General features: G+C 52.0%; 1 protein-coding gene across 1 annotated transcript in view; it reads left to right on the top strand.

The window, feature by feature from the left end:
* Window positions 1-25,193, top strand: part of SKAP1 (src kinase associated phosphoprotein 1) — a 146,941-nt gene that overhangs the window by 100,740 nt on the left and 21,008 nt on the right. The window contains exons 5-9 of the mRNA XM_051640436.1: window positions 19,529-19,600; window positions 20,428-20,511; window positions 22,330-22,454; window positions 23,182-23,245; window positions 23,623-23,787. Coding sequence (XP_051496396.1) covers window positions 19,529-19,600; window positions 20,428-20,511; window positions 22,330-22,454; window positions 23,182-23,245; window positions 23,623-23,787 — 510 coding nt within the window. The remainder of the gene's footprint in view (window positions 1-19,528; window positions 19,601-20,427; window positions 20,512-22,329; window positions 22,455-23,181; window positions 23,246-23,622; window positions 23,788-25,193) is intronic.

The following is a 25,193-nucleotide window of genomic DNA, read 5'->3' as shown; positions in this document are numbered from 1 at the left end:
GATAGAATTTCTTGGAGAGAAAGAGAGACTGAGGTGGGCTGGCAGGGCAGGGCAGGGGGCTCTGAGAGGTGGCAGCCGAGGGGAGAGCTCTGTCCCTGCATCCCCACCTTGGTGATCCACATTGTGTGACTGCTTCAAGGAGGGGCAAGAATCCAGCATTTCTCAACTAACCCTGGTGCTTATTGCAGCCTGGGGAGGCTAAAGCACAAGATGCTTTCTGGGAACCTTTCCCCTCCTCTGCTTTGCAGTAATTACCCATTGCAGCTTTCGGTAATCACTGAACGTCTGTTGCTGGCTCCTCAGGATGCTGCCATGGTCGCCTGAAGGGGCTCCAGGAAAGCTGGGGAGGGACTTTTTACAAGAGCAGGGAGTGATGGGGGGAAGGGTTTTAGACTGGAAGAGAGGAGACTGACATATTAGGAAGAAATTCTTCCCTGTGAGGGTGGTGAGAGCCTGGCCCAGGTTGCCCAGGGAAGCTGTGGCTGCCCCATCCCTGGCAGTGTTGAAGGGCAGGTTGGATGGGGCTTGGAGCAGCCTGGGCTGGTGGGAGGTGTCCCTGCCCATGCAGGGGGTTGGATCCTGATGATCTTTAAGGTCCCTCCAACCCAGACCATCCCATGATTCTGTGGTTCTGTGGTTAGATCCCCCTGCCCATGGCTCCAGGGCTCCTGCAGGATGGCTGGTGCCTGCTCCACTTGCTTGGTGCTGGGAAGCAGCTCCCGGACGCGCCGGGGCCGGAGCAGCTGTCAGCCCAGGCTGGCTCCTTGCAGTGCTTTGAACTCTTATCTGTGGTGTCTCCTGGTTTTCACTGGAGCAGACAGCTGAGCCCCGTGTGGGTCCTGATAACCTTTTTCTCGTTCATTAAGGGCCCACTTAGTGCTCTGTGGGACTGAAAAGAGACAGTCTGGAGGAGAGCAGCAGCAGAGGGCTTTTAGCCTGGGTAATGCAAAACTTCATCAATAATCTTCCAGCTGCAAACTCAGAACTTAAATACAACCCTGGCGCTCCCCAAACTGCCCCTCCCCCAAAGGTAGAAGACCTACAAGGTTAGGACAGAACATCTCCTGGTTAGCTGCTGTGCTTGGGGAGGGGGAGTTTGCCCGGCTGCATCCTCAGCAGCATCGTGTGTGCATGGCCAGGTTAACTCTTTGGGGCAAGGACCACATGCTGTGGGGCATGGATGAGATGGTCTTTCCTTATGCCCACCTTCTGCTGCTGTTTGGGGTGTTCTGGTGGTGACAACATGCGATCAGGAGGCAGCAGAGAGAGGGCAGCTGGGACAGGGCTGGCACCAGGGCACTGGGGAAGCCAGGGCCAAGGTATTTGGTTCAGCATTTCAGAAGTGGGACAGGGATCTGCCTCACCTGGCTTGGGCATGTGTGCCGGACCCTGGGCTCTCTCTGCCCTCCTGGTGTCTCAGAGGTGGTTGAGATCTATGGAGCTCCCAACATACCCCCCTGGAGCTTCAGGAGCAGCTTGGACCTTCCTATTCCCCTCGAGTGACTTGTTCTGATTTTCAGCCCAAAGGGAGCTGAGCCAGAGGCAGAGGGGAGGAAAACACCCTTTAAAAATTGTTGAGGTAATGGAAACAACCTTAAACTATCATATTTCAAGCATAACGCCATAATAAAAGTAACAGGATAATGATTTTTTTCAGTCCAGATATTAGAGGCCCAGATATTGATTGGTTGTTTCCCTTGTCGTTCTCGCCTCTGATGGAACTGCATTTTTTGACAGAGAGTGCAATAAAATGTACAGTTTCCAATTTGAGAGCCCTATAAATGTCATCTCTACATGCACGGTTACAAATTCTTCATGATGTTCCTCTCCCTCCCCTCAACGCCAAGAGGGTCCTTGGGGATGGAGGAACACACACAACATCTCCCTTCCTGGAGGAAAAAGTTTGTGGGGAGCAGCTCCCTTACATGCTGCAAAGATGAGAAGATGCTTCATTCCCCTGGGAGAGCTCTCCTGGGATTAGAAGGACTGAGGTTAGAGTTAATGTATCTTGTAGTTCCCAGATTTATAGATTCTGGGGCAAATTAGCAAGCTTGCCACAGCCCCTGGTTGTTCAGAGTTGAGCTGTCAAGAGCTTCCAGTTGGACTCTGCTGGGCAGAATTTTATTTATCATGGGTTTGTTGGTTTTTTTTTCCTGCCAGGACTTGGTACCTTTTGGGAAGGGGTCGAAAGAGAAGCTGAAAATTTACAGGAGTGTCAAGGGAGATGTGCAGGGTGGTGGTGCGTGAGGCTACACGAATAACACGGTGACAAGTGAAGTCATGTCAGGCCTTTTTGCTCCGTGCTCATATTTTGGGGGGTTCAGTTTGTTTTGGTGCCTCTGTCTGGTCTGCCCTGTCTGGGTTTCCTCCTTGGTTTAGAAAGCTGGGCATTTCAAAGGAGGCTAAAAAAGTGAGTGCTGACATCGTAAAGAGATAAGGTATCTCCTGGGAAGATAAGGCCTTTGCATCTTTACCTCGGGCAGGTTTTGGGAGGATCCAGCTTTTGTCTTTGTGCTTTTTAGGGTCAGGAGAAACGTTGGTGCTAAAGGCTCCACATGGCCCGGAGAGGACGGGAAGAGGGAGCGACCGGTCAGGAGGGGTATGGGGCAGCTGGAGGCAGGTCCTGGTGGGGCAGGACTGACAAAGGCTGTTATTTGCCTTTTTTAAATTGTAATTTTTAAACCCCTGAACAAATTCCGGGCTGGAAAAGGGGCCTGGTTGCAAGTGCCTGAAATGCAGTGCCGGACAGAGAGGGAGGGCGGGGAGGCCTGATGAATGCGTCGCCCCCTCCGCTGCAGAAATAACAATAATCCGCTTTATATAAATCTCCTCTCCACAAAGAGATTTTGAAACCACCAGCACCATCCCCAAGGTGCAGAGGGGTACCCCGGTACGGGTAATGAGGGCAGTCACCTTCCATGAGCTACGCTCGCTCTGTGACCTTCCGTTAGGTTTAATGCAACCTTTTTATTTCTTTCCAATAACTCTCCAATCAGTCAGCGCTCTGCCAGGTTTCCTCTAACCTCAGATCACAGTCTCATAACCGGTTTTGGGCCTTTTATTGGTCTCCGAGGTAGCCAGGGCCATTAAGCTCAGTGTTTTGATTTGATGAGAGACGTTTCAAGGGTCTCAGTGTCTCTCTCACCCTTGCCTTAACATTTCAGCCCTGTCTCTGTGCCAGGAGTTGGGATTGCAGAGCCCAGCCCTGCTGTTCCTCAGCTCCCCCTCTGCCAGGCAGGAATTTCAAAGCTTCCTATTAAAGGGGTGCAGAACTGGCACTGAAAATTTGCCTTTTCCTCCCCATTTTCATAGAGCAGGTTCCATGTGGCTGAAGCCAAAGCCCTCATCTGAGCCTTTACCCAGTGGGGCGCTGGAAGTTGAGGAAAGGTCCACATGTCACCCCTGGGTCCTGAGCCCTGGAGCCAGGCTGGATTTGTAGCCAAGGACACATCTGATTTGGTGCTTTTTATAATAAACTCCTGATCTGTAACATCCTGGATTTATCACTTGGTGGGTTATCTGAGATGTAATAAGAAGCAGCTTTTTTTTTGGACCTGGCATTCTTTATACAGCCCTGTCACTTCCTTATATTTCCAGAGGTGGGATACAGCCAACAGGATCAATACTTTATTTTATCTCCTTTTACCAATAATTTTTTTAATCATAGCATGTTTCTCTCATCCCCTACCTTTGGATAAATAATTACAGCCAAGCAGTGCCACGTTCAGCACTTTTTAGAAAAGTCTGCAGAGGAAAAGTGATGAAGTCAGGAGAAGGGAAGGGCAGGACCGTGCTGGGCCTTGTCTTGGCATCCCCACCATGAGCAGAAACGGGGGCATGAAGGTCCAGGAACTGGTGCCACCACTGACCTGCTGGGGGTCCTGGGGTGGGACAGGGCTGGGGACAGGCTGCCACCTCTGCCAGCATCCTGCCAGCCCTCCTAAATCCCCCCAGGCTGGGCTGAGGATGGGTTGAAGGGATGTGGGATCAGGGGAAGCTGGGAGAGGTTGGACCAGGTTGGCCACTCCAACCTGTAGGACACCAGGCTGGGATCTGGGAGATCCCAGTTTCACCCCAGGTCTTGTTTTAGTACCTCTTTGCTCAAATGTATGTCCTTGCTAGCTCCCTCCTCTTCAAGCTCTTTAGGATAAAAAAACCTCCAGAGTTGGGACCAGTCTTTGACAATCCTTCTTGGGGGTGATAGAAGAGCCCCCCCATCTTGTAGCCTGCTCTGAGCCCTTGGGCATCACCCGCAGCCAAGGGGGCACCCCAGGACTGGGGGGTCCCAAGGGCAGGGTGCTGGGGGTGATTAGCACAAGCTCCTCTTTGGGGACAGCAAACCGGGCTGGGGATGGAGGGGGGGTGGGGGGGTGTCCCTTGTCCCCAGCGGGGCCGGGCTCCGCCGCTGTCCCCGGGCCGGGGCTGGACCGGGATGCGCGCAGCTCCTGCCTCCAATCCTGGGCTTCTGCTGCTGCCTCGTGGCGAAGCTCCGCAACGACACGGTCCTTCCCCACCTCCCTCCGCCCCTTCCTCCCCCAGCCCTGCCCGGCCACGGCGGCCCCAGCTCCCGGGAGACCCCCCCTCCTCACCTCCAGCATCCCCTGGGTACCAGGTCCGGGCTGGGGGGGACTGCACCCCCCGCCTCCAGGTTGGGTTCCCCCCGCCCTGCAGTGGCAGCGGGGAAGCCCCCCGGCCCCGACCATCCCCGCACTGACCTTTGCCGGGTCCTTTATAAGTCAAAGTGGGATTTCTGTCTGGGAGCCCTTCCCGGAGACCGTAAATATGCCAGAGGAGCTGATGGAAGCACTTGATTTTAGTCGTATGTGTTTTTAAAGACCCGAAATGTAACCCTGATGTCAAGACGGGAATTCACAGGATATTTATGGCGTAAAGCTTTTTTTTCTCCCTTCCTCTTCTCCCTAATTTTAGTGTCGTTGCTGCTCAGGATGGAACGTGGGCTTCCCCGTCCGCCTGCCGCCCCCGGTGACAATCCCCCCTCCTCTGCTCCCCAAAATAGGGGCTGCCCTACTCCTGTAGCAGCCCTGGAGGCTGGCACGTGTCTCCCTACCCTGCAGAGACCCCGTTGTGGTGCCCAGTGGGGACAAGGTGGAAGAACGGCCAAGCTGGAGGAGCTTCCCTGGGGTCTGGGGTCCAGGGTCCTGCCAAGCAAAGGGGCCGGATTTCTTCCCACATCTCAGGGATCCTAATCCTGTTTATGCATCAGCAGGTGATGCTTCGTCCCCCTGGTGTGACACTGTTGGTCCGTGTTTGGTTCGTGAACCCCCCCTAACCCTCAGATCGGTTCCTCTGCTTGTGGCTGGAGGGGGAACAGGATGGGAGCAGGTCTGGGGGTGCCACACGGCGTCCCCTGGGCTGTGCAGGGGGGACAGTGCTGGTGGCCCCTGGCTGGGTGTCCCGGGTGGGCCAGAGGTGGGTGTCCCAGGTGACTTGGAGCCAGGTGTCCCAGGTGCCCCATGTCAACAATGGGCTCTTTTCCAGGGGGGAGATCAGGGAGCAGAGCTGGGGAGCTGGTGACCCCCCTGCGCCCTCCTCCGCTTGCTCGCTCCGGGGCTGCAGGGTGAAAGCTGAAAGTTGAAGAGTCCAAAACCATCAACCCTTGGCTCTCAGCTCGGGATGGGAAATGAAAATATTTGGATAAGGCGCGATACGGAGCTGCTGCTATTTACAAACCTTGATCCTGCGGCCTGCACATCAAAAGACCTTCTTTTATAAAGCGCTCTCTGCTCTCCCGGCTCCGTTTTCAAGGCTGTCAAGGGCATTATTTGATGTTCCTCTTTTGTTTGTTTACATTAATTAAGATGAGCAAATCCATCACTGTGACTTTCTCCCTCCGCGGCGGCGGGGCGAGAGCGGCCGGGACACATGCCCTGCTGCAGGTGTGGGGCGGGTTCTGTTGGGTGGATGATAAAACACACATTTGTTCTCCAGGTCGTGTGGACAGACTGACACTTTCCCGATAAAAAAAAAGCCCGTCCCGACACCCACCCCGCCCCAGGGTGACAAATGATTTTCTTATCTGGAACAAGGAAAAGCAGTGGCCAAGTTTCAGCTCCGCTTCCCGCCCGGATGCCAGGGGCAACGGGGGTGATGCCACCGCGCTGGGCTCTGCCCGACCTGCTGGGATGGCTGGAGCTGGAAGGAGAGGGTGCAACCATCAGAGCCCTCAGGCTGTTCCCTGCCTCCAGGCGCCGCCGCTGACGGGAAGTGTGAGAAATGCTGATTTTCCTCCCAGTTTTGCTCCAGAAGTGCCCCGGGTGTGTTGTCTCCAGCATCCCGGTGGCCGGCAGCCCTGCTGCTGAGCAGGGTTTGCCAGGTCCCCGCTGTGGGATTGTGCCTCAGGGGGTTGTTTTGCAATCCTAAGTGACTCAAATGAGGACAATCAGTGGAGCCCAAGGTTGGCCACTGCTCTTGGCACCGTCTTGTAAGAGGAAGACTGTGCAGCACTGACCTTCCTGCTGCTCCCTGGATTGGATATTAGGAAAAACATATTTACTGAAAGAGTGGGCAAGCACTGGAACAGGCTGCCCAGGGAAGTGGTGGAGTCATCATCCCTGGAAGTGTTAAAAAACACCTAGACGTGGCACTTGGAGACAAGGTTCACTGGACTTGGCAGAGTTGTGTTGATGGTTGGACTTGATGATCTTTGAGGTCTTTTCCAACTTTAATGATTCTGTGATTCTGTTTTTTCCTGCCTGCTCCCAGCCCTCGTGCCTCTGCCTGGGTGCTGTTTGGGGGGCTCCTCAGGTCCCCCAGCTGTGTGGAGCCAGTGGGACTGGGTCTGGAGGGGGACTTGGTGGAGGGCACAGAGGACAGAGGAGAGCTCACCACGGGCGCAGAGCGACTCGTGCCGTTGCTGAGCAAAGTGGCACAGAAATTTCAGTCAAACCAGCTGACAGATGAGGGGCAGAGTGGCTTAATGAATCTGGCATGGGACAACCATCTCTTTCCAGTGGTTTTCCTCGTGTCCTGCAGCAAGTTGTCCAAACTTGTGGGGTGGAGGCCGTGCAGGGCTGCTGCACCCCCAGCAGGGCGATGCCCAGTCCCCGTAGCAGCCAACACCCCTGCCCTTCCCACAGGTTTTAGGGCTGCAATTCCCTAAAATTTTATCCCACCTTTATCATTTCCCAGCTGTTTCCCTTTAACACACATCCTCAATTTTTTATCAAATACTCCAGTTTTCTAGAGGTGGGTTTGCAGGGATGGACAGTGCTGATACTTGCATTTTATTTAGGGAACTCAGGAGCCCGGAGCCTTTCCGAGAGGAAGCAGCTTGCTCTTTTTTCCTGCTTTGTTGGGGTTTTTTTGAAGGAGGTAACTGGCACTTCATTTATCTGGGGGTTTGTTATGACTCTGGGCTAACAGATACCACACTTAGCAGGCTCTCACTCTTCACTAATGGAAGAGACTTTAATCTAATTGCCCCGTATCACCCAACACCGGAGCCTCGAGCATCCTCCTCCCACGGCAGCGCAGGCAGAGCTCTTCCTCCTCCAGAGCAAACCATGGCTTGAGGGGATGCTTCCCCATTTCCCAATTCCTGCATGGCTCCATGCCCAGCCAAGCTGGGACTTTGGGAGGTGGGAGCCTGGGAGGACTCACAGACACCAGATTTCCTCGTGTCAGCCTCGCCTCGGGGTGCCAGACCCTGGAAAGAGTTGGGGAGCGGGAAGTGCAAAGAGGGGGGTGAAGCTGGAGCAGTCGGGTGGTGGAAGTTGCCATAATAACAGTGCTGGGTTGGGAAAAAATGAGGAGTGAAATCCCAGCTCTTAGCTGATCCGATGCTTTGCAGCTTGGGGAGGCAGAAGAAAGGGGATGCTCCATCCTCACACCCCTCCTGGGGTTTGGGGGTCTCAGGCTCAGCCAGCAGCAGTGCCAGGGGCTGGATCCAGCTCCAACAGTGCCAGGGGGCCGTGGCTGCAGGATGCTCCCCTGGGAAGTCAGTCCTGGGTGCTGAACCTCCCTCAGCCCCCCCAGGCACTGTGGGGTTTGTTGCAAGGCCATCAAGGAGGGAGGCCAGGGGGTGTATTTTAAAACTGCAAAGATACTTGCTTTAAAAGTGAAGCTTTAAATTAATTGTTAGGACTCAAAAAAATACAAAACCCCAAAACTTGTTGCTTGCCAAAGTCTTGAGCAAGACACCAGAGGCTTAGCTGACATTCTCACTCAGAGCCAAAAACTGGAAGGCTGAGAAAAGCACCCCTGGTTTTATTCAGAATTTACAGGGGGGAGACAAAGGTTGGGTGAGGGAGATGTAAAGGATGGGACAACCAGGAACCTCAAACTCCATCACTACCAATAACACTTCCCGAAATAAATCAGCTTTAAATTTAATAGGATTTAATTTTTTCCCCCTCATATATCCATCAAGTTACAAGTAAATTTATTTTCCCAATAAAATTCCAAACGTTGCTTTTGACTATTTTTATTTGAATCTCAGTCTCAGACCATAGAGTGTTGAACATTAGCTGTGAATAAAAGTTAATAATCACTTCCTAAAACCCACATCTTTCACTGTTGTGTGACATAACACAAAATTTAAGTACCCAAATAAATGTTTGTTAAGCTACATAATGACTGAGACATTTTTGCATAGATCTAGTGTGTTCTGCTGGGCTAGCTAAAAGAAATGTTAAATTTACCATAAAAGTGAACTTTATCAACACGTTTTACCCGTTACCAGCTTCCCTTAAGAAAGAGAATAAAAAGTACAGATGCAAAACACGATGAAAATGGATGATTTCAATCAAGATGTCTTGCTCGATGATTTAAATCATCATGATAATTGATTATTTAAATCACTTTGAGTTAAATCAACCCACCCAGGGCTCTAGTTCCTGCATCTCTGCTGGGACTGCAGCCACCCAGAAAGCTGCTTTCATCACTTGGGGTCCTGCCCGGGGCTTTAAAAAGAAACATCTTTGTCCCAGCCCAAAGTAGGATCCTCTAATGAGCTCCAGACATTCCCTTTGCTCCATATCTTCCCAACCTTGCACTGGGAGTCTTGGGAATGGTGAGGGGGGAGCAGGGGATGGGAATTATTCCCATCACCTGCGACACACCCTGGGCACTCTGGGTGCTCCATGGGAAGGAAGAGTCTGTTCTTCTCCCAAAGGGCAGAAAAGAGCAGAGGGAACAAGCTGGGATGGGCTCATTCCCTGCAGAGCTGCAGATGGATCCCAGGCTGGGCTGCCAACCTCAGTGCCTGGCTTAGGGCTGGGAACACAGCCCTGCTTCCTAATTCCCCCTCCCTGCCTGAGACGAGGAGGCCCTTGGGAATTTCTCAAGATCTTCCAGTTTTGCAGAGCTTGCATCTTATTAAAAAACAAACCCAAAACAAAAACCAAACCCTCGGACAAAAAGCCAGAGCAGCTGGGCCAAAGCTCTTGCTTTGGGAGGGGTTCCTCAGTCCTGGCTGTCCCACTCTGGGAAGGGTGCAGAGGGAATGTGGTGGCATCAGGCTCCTGCTCTACCTTGTGTCCTGCTTTAGGCCCCTGCCCCTGCTCCTGCTCCTCATCCAGGCGTGTGTTTAATTGTGGCTGTGGACAGACAAGACACTAAAAACGAGTGTAAGGCACTTAGGATGGAGCAAAAGCACGTGGGACAAAACCTCCTGTCAGCAGGGGTTGCCTTGGCTGCCTCAGGCTCGTGCAGAAATAATCCTGAGGTTAAACATGGTCTGAAATCCATTTGGCAGCTCTGGAGATCATCTCTCCCATCTGGTGGTGGTGGCTCCCAAAGGTGTCCCCATCCCCATCTCCTCTTGGCCGCCCTCCCCTTGTGCCTCCTCGCAGGGGGGCCCATGACCTGCTCAGACTTTGGGGGAGGACACGTGAAAAAAAAAGCAGCAGGTTTGAGGGGAAAACAAAACCCCAAACAGGGAAAAACCCAAAGGTCCAGGAGAAGAAGCCATCAAACGCTGGCTTGCTTTGCACTGAGGGTGGTTTTGTTTCTCCTCCAAACAATCTATCTGCATCCAGATTGGCAGTCACTCCAGCACATTCATTTTGTAGAAAGGCATCCCTAAATGGGAAGAGAGTAATTTATACTGACATAAAGCACCTTTATTTGGATATAACTATCTACATTAAGGAGGCTGGATTGCTCTCACCATATCAGGATGGTGTAGTTGAAGCTCTATTACTCGTATATAAGCTATTCCTGGCTCTGCTCCTGATTTATTTGACGAGCAGAGCTAGGCTGGGTGTGTCTAGATTCATGTTGTGTTGATATCAGAAAATCAACGTTTCTTTCGTAATCCAAGGTATGTGATGTAAATCAAGAGGGCTCCAGGGAAGGCAGGGGCATTTTATCAGTGTAAAATGAGAGGAGAAGTGAGCCCAAGGGGAGGATTTACCAGAGAAAGGGCTTTTATCATTTTACGACCTGTTGATTTTACTTTTCTAACAATTACTCAGAAGTAGGAAGCAAGAAAAAAAATAGACCTGAGCCTAGATGAAAGGGAAGTGGGAGAACCAGGCTCCTCGTTTGAAATGGAAGAGTTTAATAAGCACAGGAAGGGTGGTTTCCTCCCTTCCTTGGCATTGCAGGAATCATGGAAGTGAGATGGTGATTTCCAGCCTCAAACTCGGCCCTTGAAGCCACGCCAGGGGGGCTGGGGAATTGGCTTTGCCTTTGGTTTCCTTGGATGCAGTCCTGGCCCACAGCCTTTGCACCCATCAGCACGTGGTGTTGGGGGAATGGGGGGTGTGCCCTTGGGGCCTCCATGGTGCTTCCCATCACCAAGGGGTGTCACCTGTGTGGTCTGGCAACAAGGTGTGGATGTTGAAGGTCAGCAGTGCTGGGGAGCTTTTGTGGAGGAACTGACCACCAAAGGGCCTCGACCAGCTTTGGAGACCAGACAAACCAGCAGCTGAACTGCAAACTGTTGTACCAGGGGAAATATAGGCTGGGTAGTAGGAAAAATTTCTTCACAGGAAGGGTAGTCAGGCCCTGGCACAGGCTGCCCAGGGAAGTGGTAGAGTCACCATTCCTGGACATGTTTAGAAGCTGTGTAGATGTGGTGCTGAGGGACATGGTTTAGCAGTGGACTTGGTAGAGTTGGGTTGAAGGTTGGACTTGATGATCTTAAAGGACTTTTCCAAACTCAACTATTCTATTATTCTAAGTAGCAGATAGGACTAATTACCTTCAAAATTTGTTTTTTAAGAGTGATGCTGGGTCTGAATAATAGAATAATGATCCCACTCCCTGCTTTGGTGGGTTTTAGGCTTGGGAATCACTGTGGACACAGCAGCTAATGACGGTTTGGCAGCAGCAACCAGATGAAGGTGGCTGCTTCCTTCCTAGGGTAGTGCTGCCAAGAGCTTCCTTAAATATCCCTAAAATAAGGAGATGTTCCCCAAGACTTCTCTCTTCCACCTCCCGTGCTTGGGAGCAAGTGTTTGGCTGGGGAAGAGCCTTTTTACAGGGATGGCACCAGCTTGGTGAGTGTCTGGGAGAAAGAAATCCATTGGTAATTGGGGAATAACTCCCACCAGTTTTCTTGGGATGGCCACACTGGGCTCTGAATGCTCTGATATCCAGGAGGAGGCAGCAGAATGGCTCTGCCTGGCCTGGAATTCCATGACTAGGGAGCATAGTGTCAGGGTTAGAGAAACAGAAAAATACCCATAGGGGAAGGTCGGGGTGGAGAACCAGGAAGAACAAGCAAGTTTGTCCTGTGGATTTTATCCTGCCCCTCCTGCCCCCCTCCCAGGTCCCAGCATCCCCTCCCTTCATTTTGTGCACAAATTGAGGTCTCAAGGGAAAGTTGTTCTTGGTGTGAAACACAGCTCTACAGTTTCAGGAGAGAAACCAAGTCACGATGAAGACCCTCAGGGAAATCATTTGCTATTTCCAGCCTTCCCACACGGGTTCTTGACGCTCCGGTCGGCGGAGGGGAAAACCTGATTGATGCCATCAGTTGTTAGACAGTGTGGAGGTGAGGTCAGGCACGGGCATTCCTCATCTCTTCCCCAGTGCTCCGAGATCCCTTGGGCAAGGTGGAATCAAAGCATTTCAAATGGTAGAGGTCAGGAGAGTGACAGTGGAAGAGGTAAAAGAGCACAGCCTCCTGCCTCCTCCGGCGCGGCTGACACCGATACGTCTTCATCTTGCCGTTGTTTCCGCTTGAAGAATTGCATGTAGTTTGTTTTACTTTTTCCCTAACCCTCCTCTCTCCTTAAATCCTCTCGATTTTCCGCCGTGATCTATAGGAATTGTTTGTGTCAAGGCTGAGGATTGTGTGGCACAGAATTCTTATTGGAGAGAAGGGCCCAGTGGCCTTTAGCCAACAGGTGCCTGGTTTTCTCGCAGCCTCGCGGTGTCCCTGGCAATTAAAATCCCATCTGTCCTTTGAGAATTTTCCTGCCCTGATTTGTGGTTGCCACGAGGGGGCTTGGGTTGAGCAGCTCTGGGAGCTGGTGTCACGATTCCGGGTGGGGGGCTGGGTGGGACATGGAATCGTGGTGCAGTTTGTGGCCTCAAAGCTGATACCCCCCTCGGAGCCACCTGAGATGCTGCTGTGGACACCAAGGTTTGTGTTTGCTGCTTGGGTCCCTTCTGCCTGATGTTCCTCTAGTGGTTTCTCTGGTTCCCTTCATCCTCATCATTTGTTCCTGTTCATGGAAGAAGGATGCAAAAGGATCCTGGCCTTGGAGGACATGAGAGAGCCCAGGAGGGCTATACTTGGTGTCTTCTGGGGGTGCCACAAGTTTGTGACATCTTTGCAGAACGTCTGAGCCTGCCCAGGTGTCTGTTTGGGCCAAAAGGGATTTCTGGGGCTGCCCCACTGCAAGTTCCAGGGCATAGAGGGGAGTGGGTCTTGTTTGTGCTCTGTAGGAAAACACCTCCTCACTAAAGCCCTCATTAGCAGCCCCGAACCCACCAGATCCCACTGCAGCCAGTGGTGTTTTTATGCAAAGGTCTCAGCATCGAGGCAGTGGTTCATAACTGAAGGGTGATGCCTGTTACTGCACCCCAAAACCCCCTGGGGACCCTTCCTGAAACCAATTACAGGACAAAGGGTGACAGTGACAGATGGTGCCAGGCAGGGACCAGTCAGCCCCACCATCCTCCCCCTCACTGGGCAGGATTTCAAGAAGACTTCGGGCGTCAGGCTTTGGGTTCCAAGGTGGTGGTGGAACAGCAGCACGAAGCAAATATTTGGCCAAGTGCCCCTCGAGCTGAGCTGGGCTCTGATGGACCCACCCAGCATGCCCAGATGTTCTCACTTACCCACCAGCCTCTTTGAGTAACTACACCCAGGGCTGGGGCAAGGGTTGGCTTTTGTCAAAGCAGATATTTCAGCGGCCTTTAAATAAACTCATCGAGCTGCACGTCTCGAGAACTTTCCTGTTCCATCTGTCTGCGCCGAGCCGCCCGTGGAAGGAAATGGATGAGGCCTTCAAACCTTCTCCAGGCCCCGGAAAATGAGCCAGTCCAGTTAACAATAAATGGTGGCCACTTGGAGCACACATGAGCAGCCTAGTGAAGAAGGAAAGAAAGTTGAGCTTAATGAAGTCCCCGCGCCCGTGTCCCTGCCCGTGGACAGGAAAGGACGGGTGGTTTATAACTGTTTATTGGAGTTAATGGTAATAAATTCCTCACTTGTGATGCATTAACTTTAATGTTTTCATTACGTGATGATTTAGGTTTTCCCTTTTCACGTTGTAAATCATGTTGTCCCGGTAGCACAGCAGGTCGAATGTCTGACATAATGTTATGTTTGGGGGAGAGAAATAACAGGGGAATCAGTTACACAGATTAGATATTTATATATTTCATACACTAGGCTTCTTTTTTTCTTTTTTTTTTTTTTAGAGGACTTTAAAAAATTGGGTCCTGGGGAAGCCTGGATGAGTGGACAGACAGACCCATCCCAGCTGGCATCTGGGAGATGAGGCTGCAGAGGGCTGGTTTCCATGGCAACTCCCCAAATCCACTTGGTTCTGAAGGGTGTTTTTTTTTTTCCACCCTCCCTCTTATTTCTCCCCCCTCCCTCTTTGCTGAGTGTGAGCCCTTGGCTAATGAGCTGTGCAAATAGATATTGAGATTTAGTGGTTTTTATTTTGCAATTATAGACAGTGATTTGGAAGGAAACTTGTGGGCCAAAGGTTTTGCCTCCTCTTGGAATTTTCTTTTCTCCTCTTGGATTTTTTCTTTTCTCCTCTTGGAATTTTCTTCTCTTTTTCCTTGGGCAAAGTTGGTTTCACTGCAAACTTGCTGTTATATTTTCCAGAGAGCAGGGGAAAAAAAAAACCACAAAAACACACCAAAACACCAAGAAAAGTTTGGAGGGTTTTTTCCACCCTCTTGGGCTAAATCCCAGCCCAACCTGCAGTCAACTGGTTGCCACTGGCTGCCTCTTGTTTGCTTATCAATCATAAAACCCACAGTCATGGACCCCTCTGGAAAAACAGCAGGGAATCCAACACTAACTTGGTGTCTGACAAAGGCCCATCTGTACCTCCCCTATTGATTTGGGTTTAGTCATGAATTGTGGCCCAATGAGGACATCGAGGGCAGAGCAGGTAATTGGGCACCATCCAACCCCAGGTAGGAATTGTGGTTATCTTGAGCCACTTCCATGGATTTGGGTTTGCTCCTGCCTGTCAGCACTTGTCAAAAGCCTCCACCATTGCCTGGGACCAGTTAATCTTGGTTCTTGCCTTAAATACTGGTCTGTACTGGCTGCTACAAGAGAGCATTCAGCAATTCTCCCCCTGTCCCAAGGGAAGCTCTGGGTTTAGCCACATTTGTTGGATGGGATTTGGGTTGGGATGGCTTGTGGCACCCTGAGCCTGAGAGGACAACTGATCCCGAAGCTGAACACGGGGATATTTCAGTTGATAATTTCTTCTTGATGATTTGTTGCCATTGATTTTTCCCAGCCTCCTGCTTGCTGACTAGCTTTCAATCCTGGTAGTTATCCCAGGGTGGATGCTACACTCTGGATTTTGCTTACTAGCCTCTTCTGAAAAGTCAAGCTGAAGCCCAAATAAATCTTCTCTGCTGCTCCTTGCCTTTTCTTCATCTACTTTCTTATTTTCCTGCTCAAAAAAATGCAATAAAATTAGTCTGGCACAGGATCTATTTCATGTGATCCATGTTAACAATTGTTTGGTTCCCCATTTTCACTGAAATAGTCGCTCATTTTGTTCCTGTTGTTGTAAATTATCCCTGGCTGTTTCCAAGGTGCTGGAAGGTTTGATGACATTCCTGAGGCATGGAGGGAAGTGTGTCCCAGGGTCACCAGAGGCCTGGGAGCCACCAAGGAGGCAGGCTGTGACCAGGAGTAGGAGGACGAGGTGGCTTTTCTCCTGCTCTGTCTGGTTGGGACATCACTCCATGCCCATCACTGGCTGCTCCTCCAGGCTGTAGCATCTACATGGAGCTGAAAAATTCCTGCTCAGCCATGCCCAACTCATCCAGCCTCCATCAGCCAGAGGCTGGAGCCAAGGAGCTGGACTTACTCCTGGAGGACCAGACCATGGGGTAGATCTTGCTGGTAGCTTTGGTTAAGGATACTTGGAAAAAGGGTTTTGAGGGGGAATCTGTGTGGATCATGCTGTGAACAAGCAGAGATGCTTTCAAGATCCTCTTGATCTTGGAAAAAGGTAACAGTTTAAATACGGGAAGTGTTGTTCTCCCATCAGAGACCAGAAGGAGCCTGACTCACAACCAGCTCCTTGGTTTTGAGTGTATGAAACTTGTGGTTGAGGAGACCCACAAGTGCCACCCAGCAGTGGCCACCAACACCCTTAGCCCCAGCAGCCATGGCCTGGACAACTTTGCTGGTGGCAGACCTTGGTGGTGGGTGAGATTTCCAAAAGCTTCCAGCCTTCCCTGAGCTCCTCTGGCTTTGGAGGCCACGGGGGGGATGTTTGTCTCTTCCCAATTGTTTTTTTCCTCAGTAGCTTCAATGGGAAAGGGGCACAGGTGCTGCAGGGGCCTGGGAGGGGTCCAGACAGATCTGGGTGTTCCCTGCAAAATCCCCAGGAGCAGAGTCTGCTCTTGGCATGTCCCAGCCTGGTGAATAAGCTGGAGGTGGGGGAATTAGCTGGAGCTGCCGTGTCTCCGTGCTCTGCCCCTCGGAGCAGCGGCTGGTGTGGCAGCGTGGGCAGCACCGCGGCCCCCGGGCGTGCTTGGCTGCAGCTCCTGTGACACGTTGTGCAGCTGGTGTCCGTGACTCAGAGCCTGCTGGAGCCAGAGCTGAGAGCCAGAGGTCCTTGAGGACATGGCAGGGACAGGGGGTGGGACCGTCCCGGCGCTCGGCAGCCAAACTCCTCGGAATTTTACCCAAAAGCTGCCGTTTGGTCAGCAAAGGCAGAGGCTCCGTGAGTGACCTGGGTTCAGCCTGATGTAGGAGGGATGACTTGGAGCATCCTTCAGCAGCCCCCGGGGGATGCAGATCCCATGAAATGTTGAGGTGCAATAAAAAGGGGGAAGGGAAGAACCAGGGTCTGCCCCTGCACCCATGGGTGTGGGTGTCTGGCCCCACTTTCTCCCACTCCTGAAATACCCCAGTTTGGTAGCATTTCTGCATCCCATGCAGAAAACTGGTCTCCAGGACTTTGGCACAGGGCTGTTCCCAGTGTCCTGGAAGGTGTGGTGAGCTGGGGTTTACTGGCCAGTTGTGTCATCTGGGCAAATAAACCCTCTGCCCTCAGGGACCAGAGATCATCCTGGGGCTGGGGTCCCACCCAGCCTCACTGGGTGTTCTGTGTGTCTATTGGGATGGTTTAAAGGAACAAAAATCCCCAGGGACTGTCTTTGCAGGTTAATGCAGCTCTTTGCTGCTAGCAAAAGCCATCTGGATTGTTGTTATGGGCAGACTGGGGACATGGGGAAGGATGGGGACACCCCCCATAGCCCCAGCCAGGCAGAGCCCCGAGCACCATGTCCCCCCATCCTCACCCACCTGGTGCAGATTTAATTTTCCTGGCTCTGCCTGGGCAGGGCTGCACTGGAGAAGCTGCAGCAGCACAGGTTCCAGCTGCCTTCTTCATGTCACATTCTGTAAAACTTAAAATTTCCAGAGCCCCGTGCAATCAAATCAACCCTCACAACCCCTCCTTAATTGGATTTGTTTGTCTGAGCAGCCACTGAGTATTTAAGAAGAAGGGAGTCTCCCTGTGTTCTGGTTCTTCTGCTGGGAAACTGAGGCACAGTGTCTTATGGAGAGCAGGAAAAATTTGGGCTTCCAAGGGTGTTTTGGAGGCGCTGAAGCAGAGGTGTCCTGGTGAGCTGCCAGCCCAGTAGATCCTGGGACACAGGGCCACAAATAACCTGAAGTGAGGGATCTGTTTATGTGGAAAATTGATCTCAAACAGGGCCAAGCACAACTGAGAAGGCAGGAGCTACTCCAGGGGTATCTCTGGGGAGATTTAGGTTGGACATGAGGAGGAAATTCTTCCCTGTGAGGGTGGTGAGAGCCTGGCCCAGGTTGCCCAGGGAAGCTGTGGCTGCCCCATCCCTGGAGGTGTTGAAGGGCAGGTTGGATGGGGCTTGGAGCAGCCTGGAATGGTGGGAGGTGTCCCTGCCCATGCAGGGGAGTTGGAAATGGGTGATCCTTAAGGTGCCTCCCACCCCAAACCGGTCTGGGATTCCATGGTTCTATGATTCTTACGGGCAAGAGTGGAGAAATGATGGGCAAGGAGAGAAGATGTGGGGCTGGAAGTGTCTGTTTCTGGCTCCCATCGTGTCCGTGCTGCTTCCCTGCTTCGGTTGCTCTTTGTACTTGTTGCAAGGTCCTTGCGCTCCCCCAAATCTCTCTTGGCAACCGAGGAAAGAGCAGAAAGTGCATCCAAAGGAGGACCAGGACGGCCAGACACGTCCTTGCCTCGCTCCAGCCTCAGCAACATCCCCCAGGCCTGAGATTTCTGCAGCCAGCTTTGGTGGGGGAGCGGGGGCAGAGGGAAGCCCCACGCTGATAATGGACTGAAAGTCAATGAAATTAAAGAAGCGAAGCAGCTCTGGCAGCTCCTGCCTCCCCCCCCGGGTAATTCAATCGGAGCGCTGGCGCTGATGGGCTCTCGCCGGGGCTGCCTCCGTCCCCCCGCTGGGGCCTCCACTCTTAACGTCTGAATAAAAGTTCCACTCAAGCATTTTTTATGCTCCTGCCAGCGGGGCGGGCGAGCTGGTGTGGGGCACATTAATGTAATATTCATCCTGACAGGCTCTCCCCGTGCACCCGGCAGCACCGGCCCCGTTTCATAATTATAAATGTCCCGTAAAATGACATTTCGATTTGCATGAGGAAAAGGGGTCGGGGCTGGGGGAGATGTTGTGCCTTGTTCCAAGGTGCTGGGGAAAAGGCTTGAAGGTGTTTGAGCCAGGCAGGTGCTGGAGAGAAAGGTTTCTCCGTGTGGGAAGGGGCTGTCTGTGTCCTGCAGGCAATCCCACAGCATCCCAGCCTTCCCCGAACCTGAGCCGCCTCCCACAGCTCCGCACAAGCTGGGGGTTTGTTCTTGGAGGGATCTGGTTTCCAGCCAACAGGGCAGACAGACGTGGAGGAGCCTTCCCACCAACCCAAACTTTGTGTGTCTTTGTGTCTGCCGCTCGCCCCGAGACCCGTTTGCGGAGGATTTATGGGGAGCCCAGAGGTTGCCAACTATAAAACACAAAGATGAAAATAGCCCCAGAAGGAGGGAGGTGACAGTGGGGATGGATGGGGCTGAGAGCTGGGTGTTGGTGAGGCACACTAAGGAAACCAGAGGAGCTCCTGTGACCTGGGAGCCTGGGAAGAAAAGGCTGCCAAGGCTGGGCACAGGGAAGTGATCAGGGGCATTTAGTTCCTTGGTTTTTATTGAGGCTTAGTACGAGTTATGGTGGCAGGAGATGAGCAGGAGAGGAAGGAGAGGCCTTCTCAGCCATGGGCTGGGGACGTCCTGGCCCTCAGGGGGGGATGGGATGTGGCCATCACTCCGTGCAGTGGGTGCCAGAGCCCCTCCCTGGCCACAGGGTCTGGCCACCAGCCCAGGGCAAGGTGCCAAGGTTAGACCAGACAAGGGGATCATGTAGTCCAAGTCCGTAAACCTGAGCAGAACCTGCCTGCTGCCAAGGGCTCCCAGGCACCCAGAGAGCTTTGTCTGGGGGTGAAGGGCTGAGCATCACTTCCAGAAGCAGCACCAGCCTCAGCCTGCTGAGGACAGGTCCCTGTAGCCATGTGCATTATCAAATTGGTTTGGTTGGAAAGTCCAGCTGTTAACTCAGCACTGCAAAGTCCACCACTAAACCAGGTCATGGTCTTGGTTTCCTTCAGGACTTCTTCTGAGAGCCTGCAACCAGGATTAGGAATCATAGAATCCCCATTTGGGTTGGAAGGGACCTTAAAGATCCTCTAGTTCTAAGCCCACTGCTGGTGAGATGGTGACAGACCATGATTTTCACCTCCAGCTGCTGATCTGGCTGCTCAGGCTGCTTCTGCAGAGAAGGGGGCTGAAAACCTTGTGCTGGGGGGTTGTGGTCAGAGGAAACCCTAAAACTTTGGCTTTGCTCTCTCTAGGATTGGAGGTCACCCCGAAGCCTGTCCAGGAGAACATTTTGAAGCAAGGATATCTGGAGAAGAGGTCCCGAGGTAAGGCCTGACAAATCCATCATCAGGTTTGGGGATGTCACCTCAGAATGACCAAGAATGCAGATTTTCAGGTGAAGAACAAAGAGGAAAACACATTTTTTTCTGCAGATCTGCCTGCAGGCACGTGCAGAATCTTTCAGAATCACCCAGGGAGGCCACAGCCTGTATTTCTTTACCCCCCTTTGCAGATCATCAAACTGCACAAAGATTAAAACCCAACAATTGAATTAAGCAGCAGCCCAGAGCTCTAAGGCAAGATGTGCCCTTCTAACCAGCAACACCTAATGAGGATAAAGCCCCAGTGAAGACAAGGTAGTTCGTGGCATCACACACATTAGCAAGTGGAGATAAGGGCTGTGAGTCAGCCCCAGGTTTATCTTGATTTTACTGGCTCTTGTGAAAGCTACAAATTATTTCCTCATCACTCAGATTTTATCTTGATTTATTTGCTGTATGACAGGTGGTATGAGGCAAGAACAGCCCCTTTGTTTTCCTGGTGGCCATCAGCTGAGCTCTCTAACTGCCCCTCTGCATGTCTTAATTTGCTCCAATTACAGAGGAATAAAAGTTTGCTTAAACCTCAATTCAAGAGGTTTAACCCAAAACCACATTCCCTCCCAGTGAGCAGGACCAAGGCCCAAGCTCCAGGCTGGTTCTCCTTTACTTGGCTGAGGTTTTAGATTTAAATTTGCTCACCTGAATTTTGTGCCAGAAACACACAGGTTTTTCTTGGGAGAAAAAAATCTTCTTTCCCCTAAACATTCATACAATGGAAGAAGAGAAAAATAGTAATTTTTTTTGCTCTTTTGCTCTCCTTTTCTTTCTAGATCACAGCTTTTTCGGGTCAGAGTGGCAGAAGAGGTGGTGTGTCCTCCACAGAAGGACCTTTTACTACTATGCCAATGAGAAAAGTAAGTGGTGAGGTACCTGCCTCCAGTGCCCAAGCTGTGGGTGGTGGCTGAGGGCAGGGATGGGGCTGGAGAAGAACAGGGAGAGCCCTTGCTGGAGGGCAGGCTAATACCTGACAAGGGGGAGGTGGGAAGGTTGCCATTCAAGGTATAACCTAGAAAGGTAGATCTCAGCTTGCTTTTTTTGCCCCCAAACACCCTTAGAAGTGGGGAAGAAGAGACACAGGAACAGAGCAGTTTCTAAATAAAAGGATGTACCAGGTTTTCCATTAACCATCAGCTGGGCTTCAACCCCCTGAGTGACTCTATATAATCCACGTGTCAGGGTATATAAATATTTTGCAGTCATGCTCCATCAGGTCCATATAAACAGACAGCTAATATCTCCAACAGAGTTTGGCATGATTAGATAGATGGCCTTCCTCTCTCCCACCCCTCCAGAAACAGGGCATGCAAACAGCTCACAAAATCCACACCTTCCTCCTTGACTTACAATGGTGAGCACAGGATTAAACTCCAGGGGGTGGTGGGGACGAAGCTGGGTCTCTGTCCTTCTCCCACATCCTTTGTCTGAGGATTTGGAGCACTTTTGTGAAGGTTCCCAACCCCTGTCCCCCTGGCAGGGCTGGTGCAGGGGGCTGAGCTGCTGGCAGAGGTGGGTGTTGGAGCCAGGGGTTGATGGTTGGTTGTTTCTGTGGGGGGGTGAGCAGTTGTCATCTTCCAAATAGTAGAACCATAGAATGGTTTGGGTTAAAGGTCATCTAGATCCAACCCCCTGCATGGGCAGGGACACCTCCCACCAGCCCAGGCTGCTCCAAGCCCCATCCAACCTGCCCTTCAACACTGCCAGGGATGGGGCAGCCACAGCTTCCCTGGGCAACGTGGGCCAGGGTCTCACCACCCTCACAGGGAAGAATTTCATCCTAATGTCTCACCTCAATCTCCCTCTTCCAGTTTTAATCCATCCCCCTTGTCCTCTCCCTCCCTGCTCTTGTAAAAAGTCCCTCCCCAGCTTTCCTGGAGCCCCTTCAGGCCCTGGAAGGTGCTCTAAGCTCTCCCTGGAGCCTTCTCTTCTCCAGGCTGAACACCCCAACTCTCCCAGCCTGGCTCCAGAGCAGAGCTGCTCCAGCCCTCAGATCATGGTCTCCAGAAGACAACAGAGTAAAGCAAACCTGCTCTTCATGGGCTGAAATCCTTACAGGGGGTTTGACTTCACCCCTGGCAGTTTTTTTAAGAGATCTGCAAATCAAAGAAACCTTAAGAGCAATGGCCCAGATCAGACTCCCACACTTCCTGCAGAAGATTCATAAGGAAATAATGAGCTGGGGGAAACAAAGACACCTCAGATGACTGCAGAGAGGTTCCCTCTCTCCACCCTGCCTGACACCAGCCATGCATGTGCATCAGCAAAATCCACAGCCCAGTTCTCCAAGGCCTCCCTGCATTTCTTCCCACACACCAGCCTGTTCATCCCTTACCAGCAGAATAATCACTGGCATCCTTTGCCCCCAGCACTCAGTGGTCTCTGCTGCATTTCAACCAGCCCTTCTCACACAACCTTTCACTGGCTGCTCACAACCTCTTGAGGTCTAAAAGGGCTTCCTCTTTCCTCAGTCTTTATGAAGATTATTTATAAAATTGCCTTTGGATTTTCTGGGGGTGGACATGCTCAGGCTGCAGGTTTGTCCTGCGCATTCCCCCTTGACATGTGGTGTGCCTCAGTTTCCCTACCTGGGCAGCAGCCACCTGCAGCACCCAGCAGCAGAGCCAGCTTGATAAAAAGATGCAGACTCCAGATTTAGGGTGGTTTTCTTCTTGCAGGCAAGCAACCTAAAGGCAACTTCTCCATGGAGCACTACAGTGCCCAGCTGGCCTTTCACCTGCGCAAGGACTCTCGGAAAATGTGTTGTTTTGAGTTAATCTGCCCCGGCAAACGCACCTACGAGGTAGGGACTGGGGGGAGAAATGCACCTTCTGTGCTGGCTTGAGCACAAGACACTAAAGCTCCTGTGCCCAGGGCTGGGGCAGAGGTGCAGGGTGGACCTGGGGGGTCAGGGAGCCCGTGGCTGTCCAAGCTCCCCGGTAAAACAAAGCCAAAGGTGCTGCTGCTTCTCCTTGGTGGGTCATCTCAGCGTGGACCTTCCCCTGGTGAAGAGGGATCCTGGGGTCTCTTTGTACTCATGGGGCACGAGGGTGAGGTGAGAACATGGGGTAGAAGCCGTAGAGAATTGGGTTTGGAAAGCTCATTTTTAAATAAGCAATTCAGAGCCAGGTTAAATTTAAACCTTCAGTTTGAGTGTCCGGAGGGGAACCTGAAACTGCTGGAATGAAACACCTGTCCCTGTCCCAAAAGTGGGCACTGGAGCCTGAGCTTGAGGGAGACTCTGGATGGAGAGTCTTGGTTCAGAGTCAGTGTATATTCTGTGGGGTTTGTGGTTTTCATCTGAATTATTTTAATGAATTAGGCTTGACAGCCTCCTCTGGGATAGTCTGGTTTTGTTCCGCTTCTGTTTCCCTCTCTGGAACAGGGAGATAAAGGATTGAAGTGGCTTTCCCAAAGTCAGAGGGTAGAGAATGGCAGATCCAGGATCTCCAGCCCCTGTTCTAGCAGACAATCTTTTCTCTCTTCCTCCATACAAGCAGCAGCATGATAACCAGTGACTCTCTCTCCAGTTCACAGCCCCAAGCCCAGCAGAGGCTGAAGACTGGGTGGATCAGATCCAGTTCCTCCAGAAGGGTGAGTCTGGCAGCTTGGCCCAGCCCCTGTGTTTAGAGGATAGAGTTGTGAGACCCCTCAAAGGCTGCAGGTGTCACCAAGTGGGACAAAGGAAGGGTGGGAAAGGCTCCTCACTGCTGGGGTCATAGATCTGCTGTTCTGCCCTCAGCTGATGGACGATGGGGTTTGGCTCCACTGGAGGTGTCCCAGTTTGAGACCAGCAATAGTGATGCGAGACTTCAGCCCTGTGTGTGGAAACCCTCTGGAAACCATAGGCAGCTGCCCAGGGGTGGGGTCAGGCTCCATTCCTTGAGGCACCTTGGGGTTCCTTGACTTCAGCTCTGGTAGTTCCAGCTGGTATTTGGTTTGCTCCTCATACTTTCGGTCCCTCCTGCCAGACCTGAGCTCCCTCACGATCCCGTGTGATGAGGAGGATGAAGAAGAGCTCTACAATGACGTGGACAGTTCTGACTCTTTGAACACCACATCCCACAATACTACCTTGAATCAGGATGAGCCAAACATCGAGATGGAAGAGGATGACATCTACGAGGTTTTGCCAGGTGAGCAACCCCAAATAAGCAGGTTAAACCCTGAGCCATCCCCTGGCCTTAGCCCTGCAAACACGGCAGGAGACCTTGGCATCATCACACATTGCTTGGGAATGAACATCTAAAGGCTCTGCTGAGTTTAAAGGACCCATAACTCAAAGGTTTGACCCCGTTTCTTTGTTCAGGCTGTTTGATGGACCACAAGAGCAAACCCTTTCTGTTCTGGTGGGGTGGAGGGTCTGGAAACTCAGGTGGGGCTTTCAGAGGTTGCGCTTCATTCAGCTTGAGTAATATCGGGTTTGGTGAGAGGTGAATCTCTGGGCTGTGTTACCTGGAAAATCAGACCTCAGATGATGAAAATGCTCCCTTCTGGGCATGCAGTCATGGCTGTAACACAATTACTGGCCTTCCAAGAGATGATAAAATAACTGCATTAAAGACCAGCCCTTGTTCCCTGGCAGCAGCTGCAGGTTAAAGGAGCCAGGAGCCATCTTCTTGGCACAGAAGCCAGCAGCCTGTGAGGGTGACATGGCCTGCAATGTTTCTTACCATTAGAGCAGAAATCACAGTGTGACATGCCCCAGGGCTTGGTCACCACGGTCACCTGAGCCTTATTCAAGGGATCACCCAGCTCTGCTCCTCATCCCAGCAAGCAGGGGCCCTTGGTGGCTGCGGCTGGAGATGCAAAATAGGCCCTTGGTTCTTCTTATTTATTTCAGAACCTTATAATTGTGGTGATTAAAATAAAAATATATCAAATGCACCAGAAAGTTTTATGGTGCCTGAGATCTTTGGCTTGTTATTGCTGCCAAAGGAAAGCTCTGCCTGGCACTTTGCAAGCAGCATTCAGAGAGCTGCTGGGAGCAGAGCCCTCGGCCTCTCCTCATCTCACATCTTTCTTTCCTGACCTTTCCTTCCTCTGGTTACACCCTCGGCTCTTTGGGCAGCAGTTTTCTCCTCCTCCAGGCAGGAGCCTCAGCGTGGGGGTCCCAGGGCAGGGGGTGGGAGGTGCTGCTGCTTTGCCAGCCCAGGGCTCTCGCTGTCCCCAGCTCCTCACTGCTTCGTGGCCACCAAAATCAACTGCAGAGCAGACATGGGATGTGAGGTCTGCTCCACACGGAGCCAACAGTGATCCTGGGAGCCTGTGCAAGGTTGGTTTAGGGACAGAGCTCTTCCTTGCCCAGCTCTGGGATGCAGACTGTCTTGAAGTGGAGCTGATCCTGCTGACCAGCTTTGTCCTTGTAGGGATCAGTGTCCTGATGTTGGGGCTGCAGAGGAGGAGGAGGGAACATCCCAGCCAAACCTCTCCTTTAATTAGGGAGCTTTCTCTGTCCTGCCCATCCCAGCTTCTGAAAAGCTTGCTGGGATATTCCTAAGGCAGCTGAAGGGCTGTGTCTGGCCTCCAGCAGCAGGGTTGG

Source organism: Apus apus, chromosome 25 (genome assembly GCF_020740795.1).
Source record: "Apus apus isolate bApuApu2 chromosome 25, bApuApu2.pri.cur, whole genome shotgun sequence".
NCBI classification, from domain to species: Eukaryota; Metazoa; Chordata; class Aves; order Apodiformes; family Apodidae; genus Apus; species Apus apus.
Note: the sequence above shows the minus strand (reverse complement) of the source record. Positions and strands in the feature narration are given on the sequence as shown.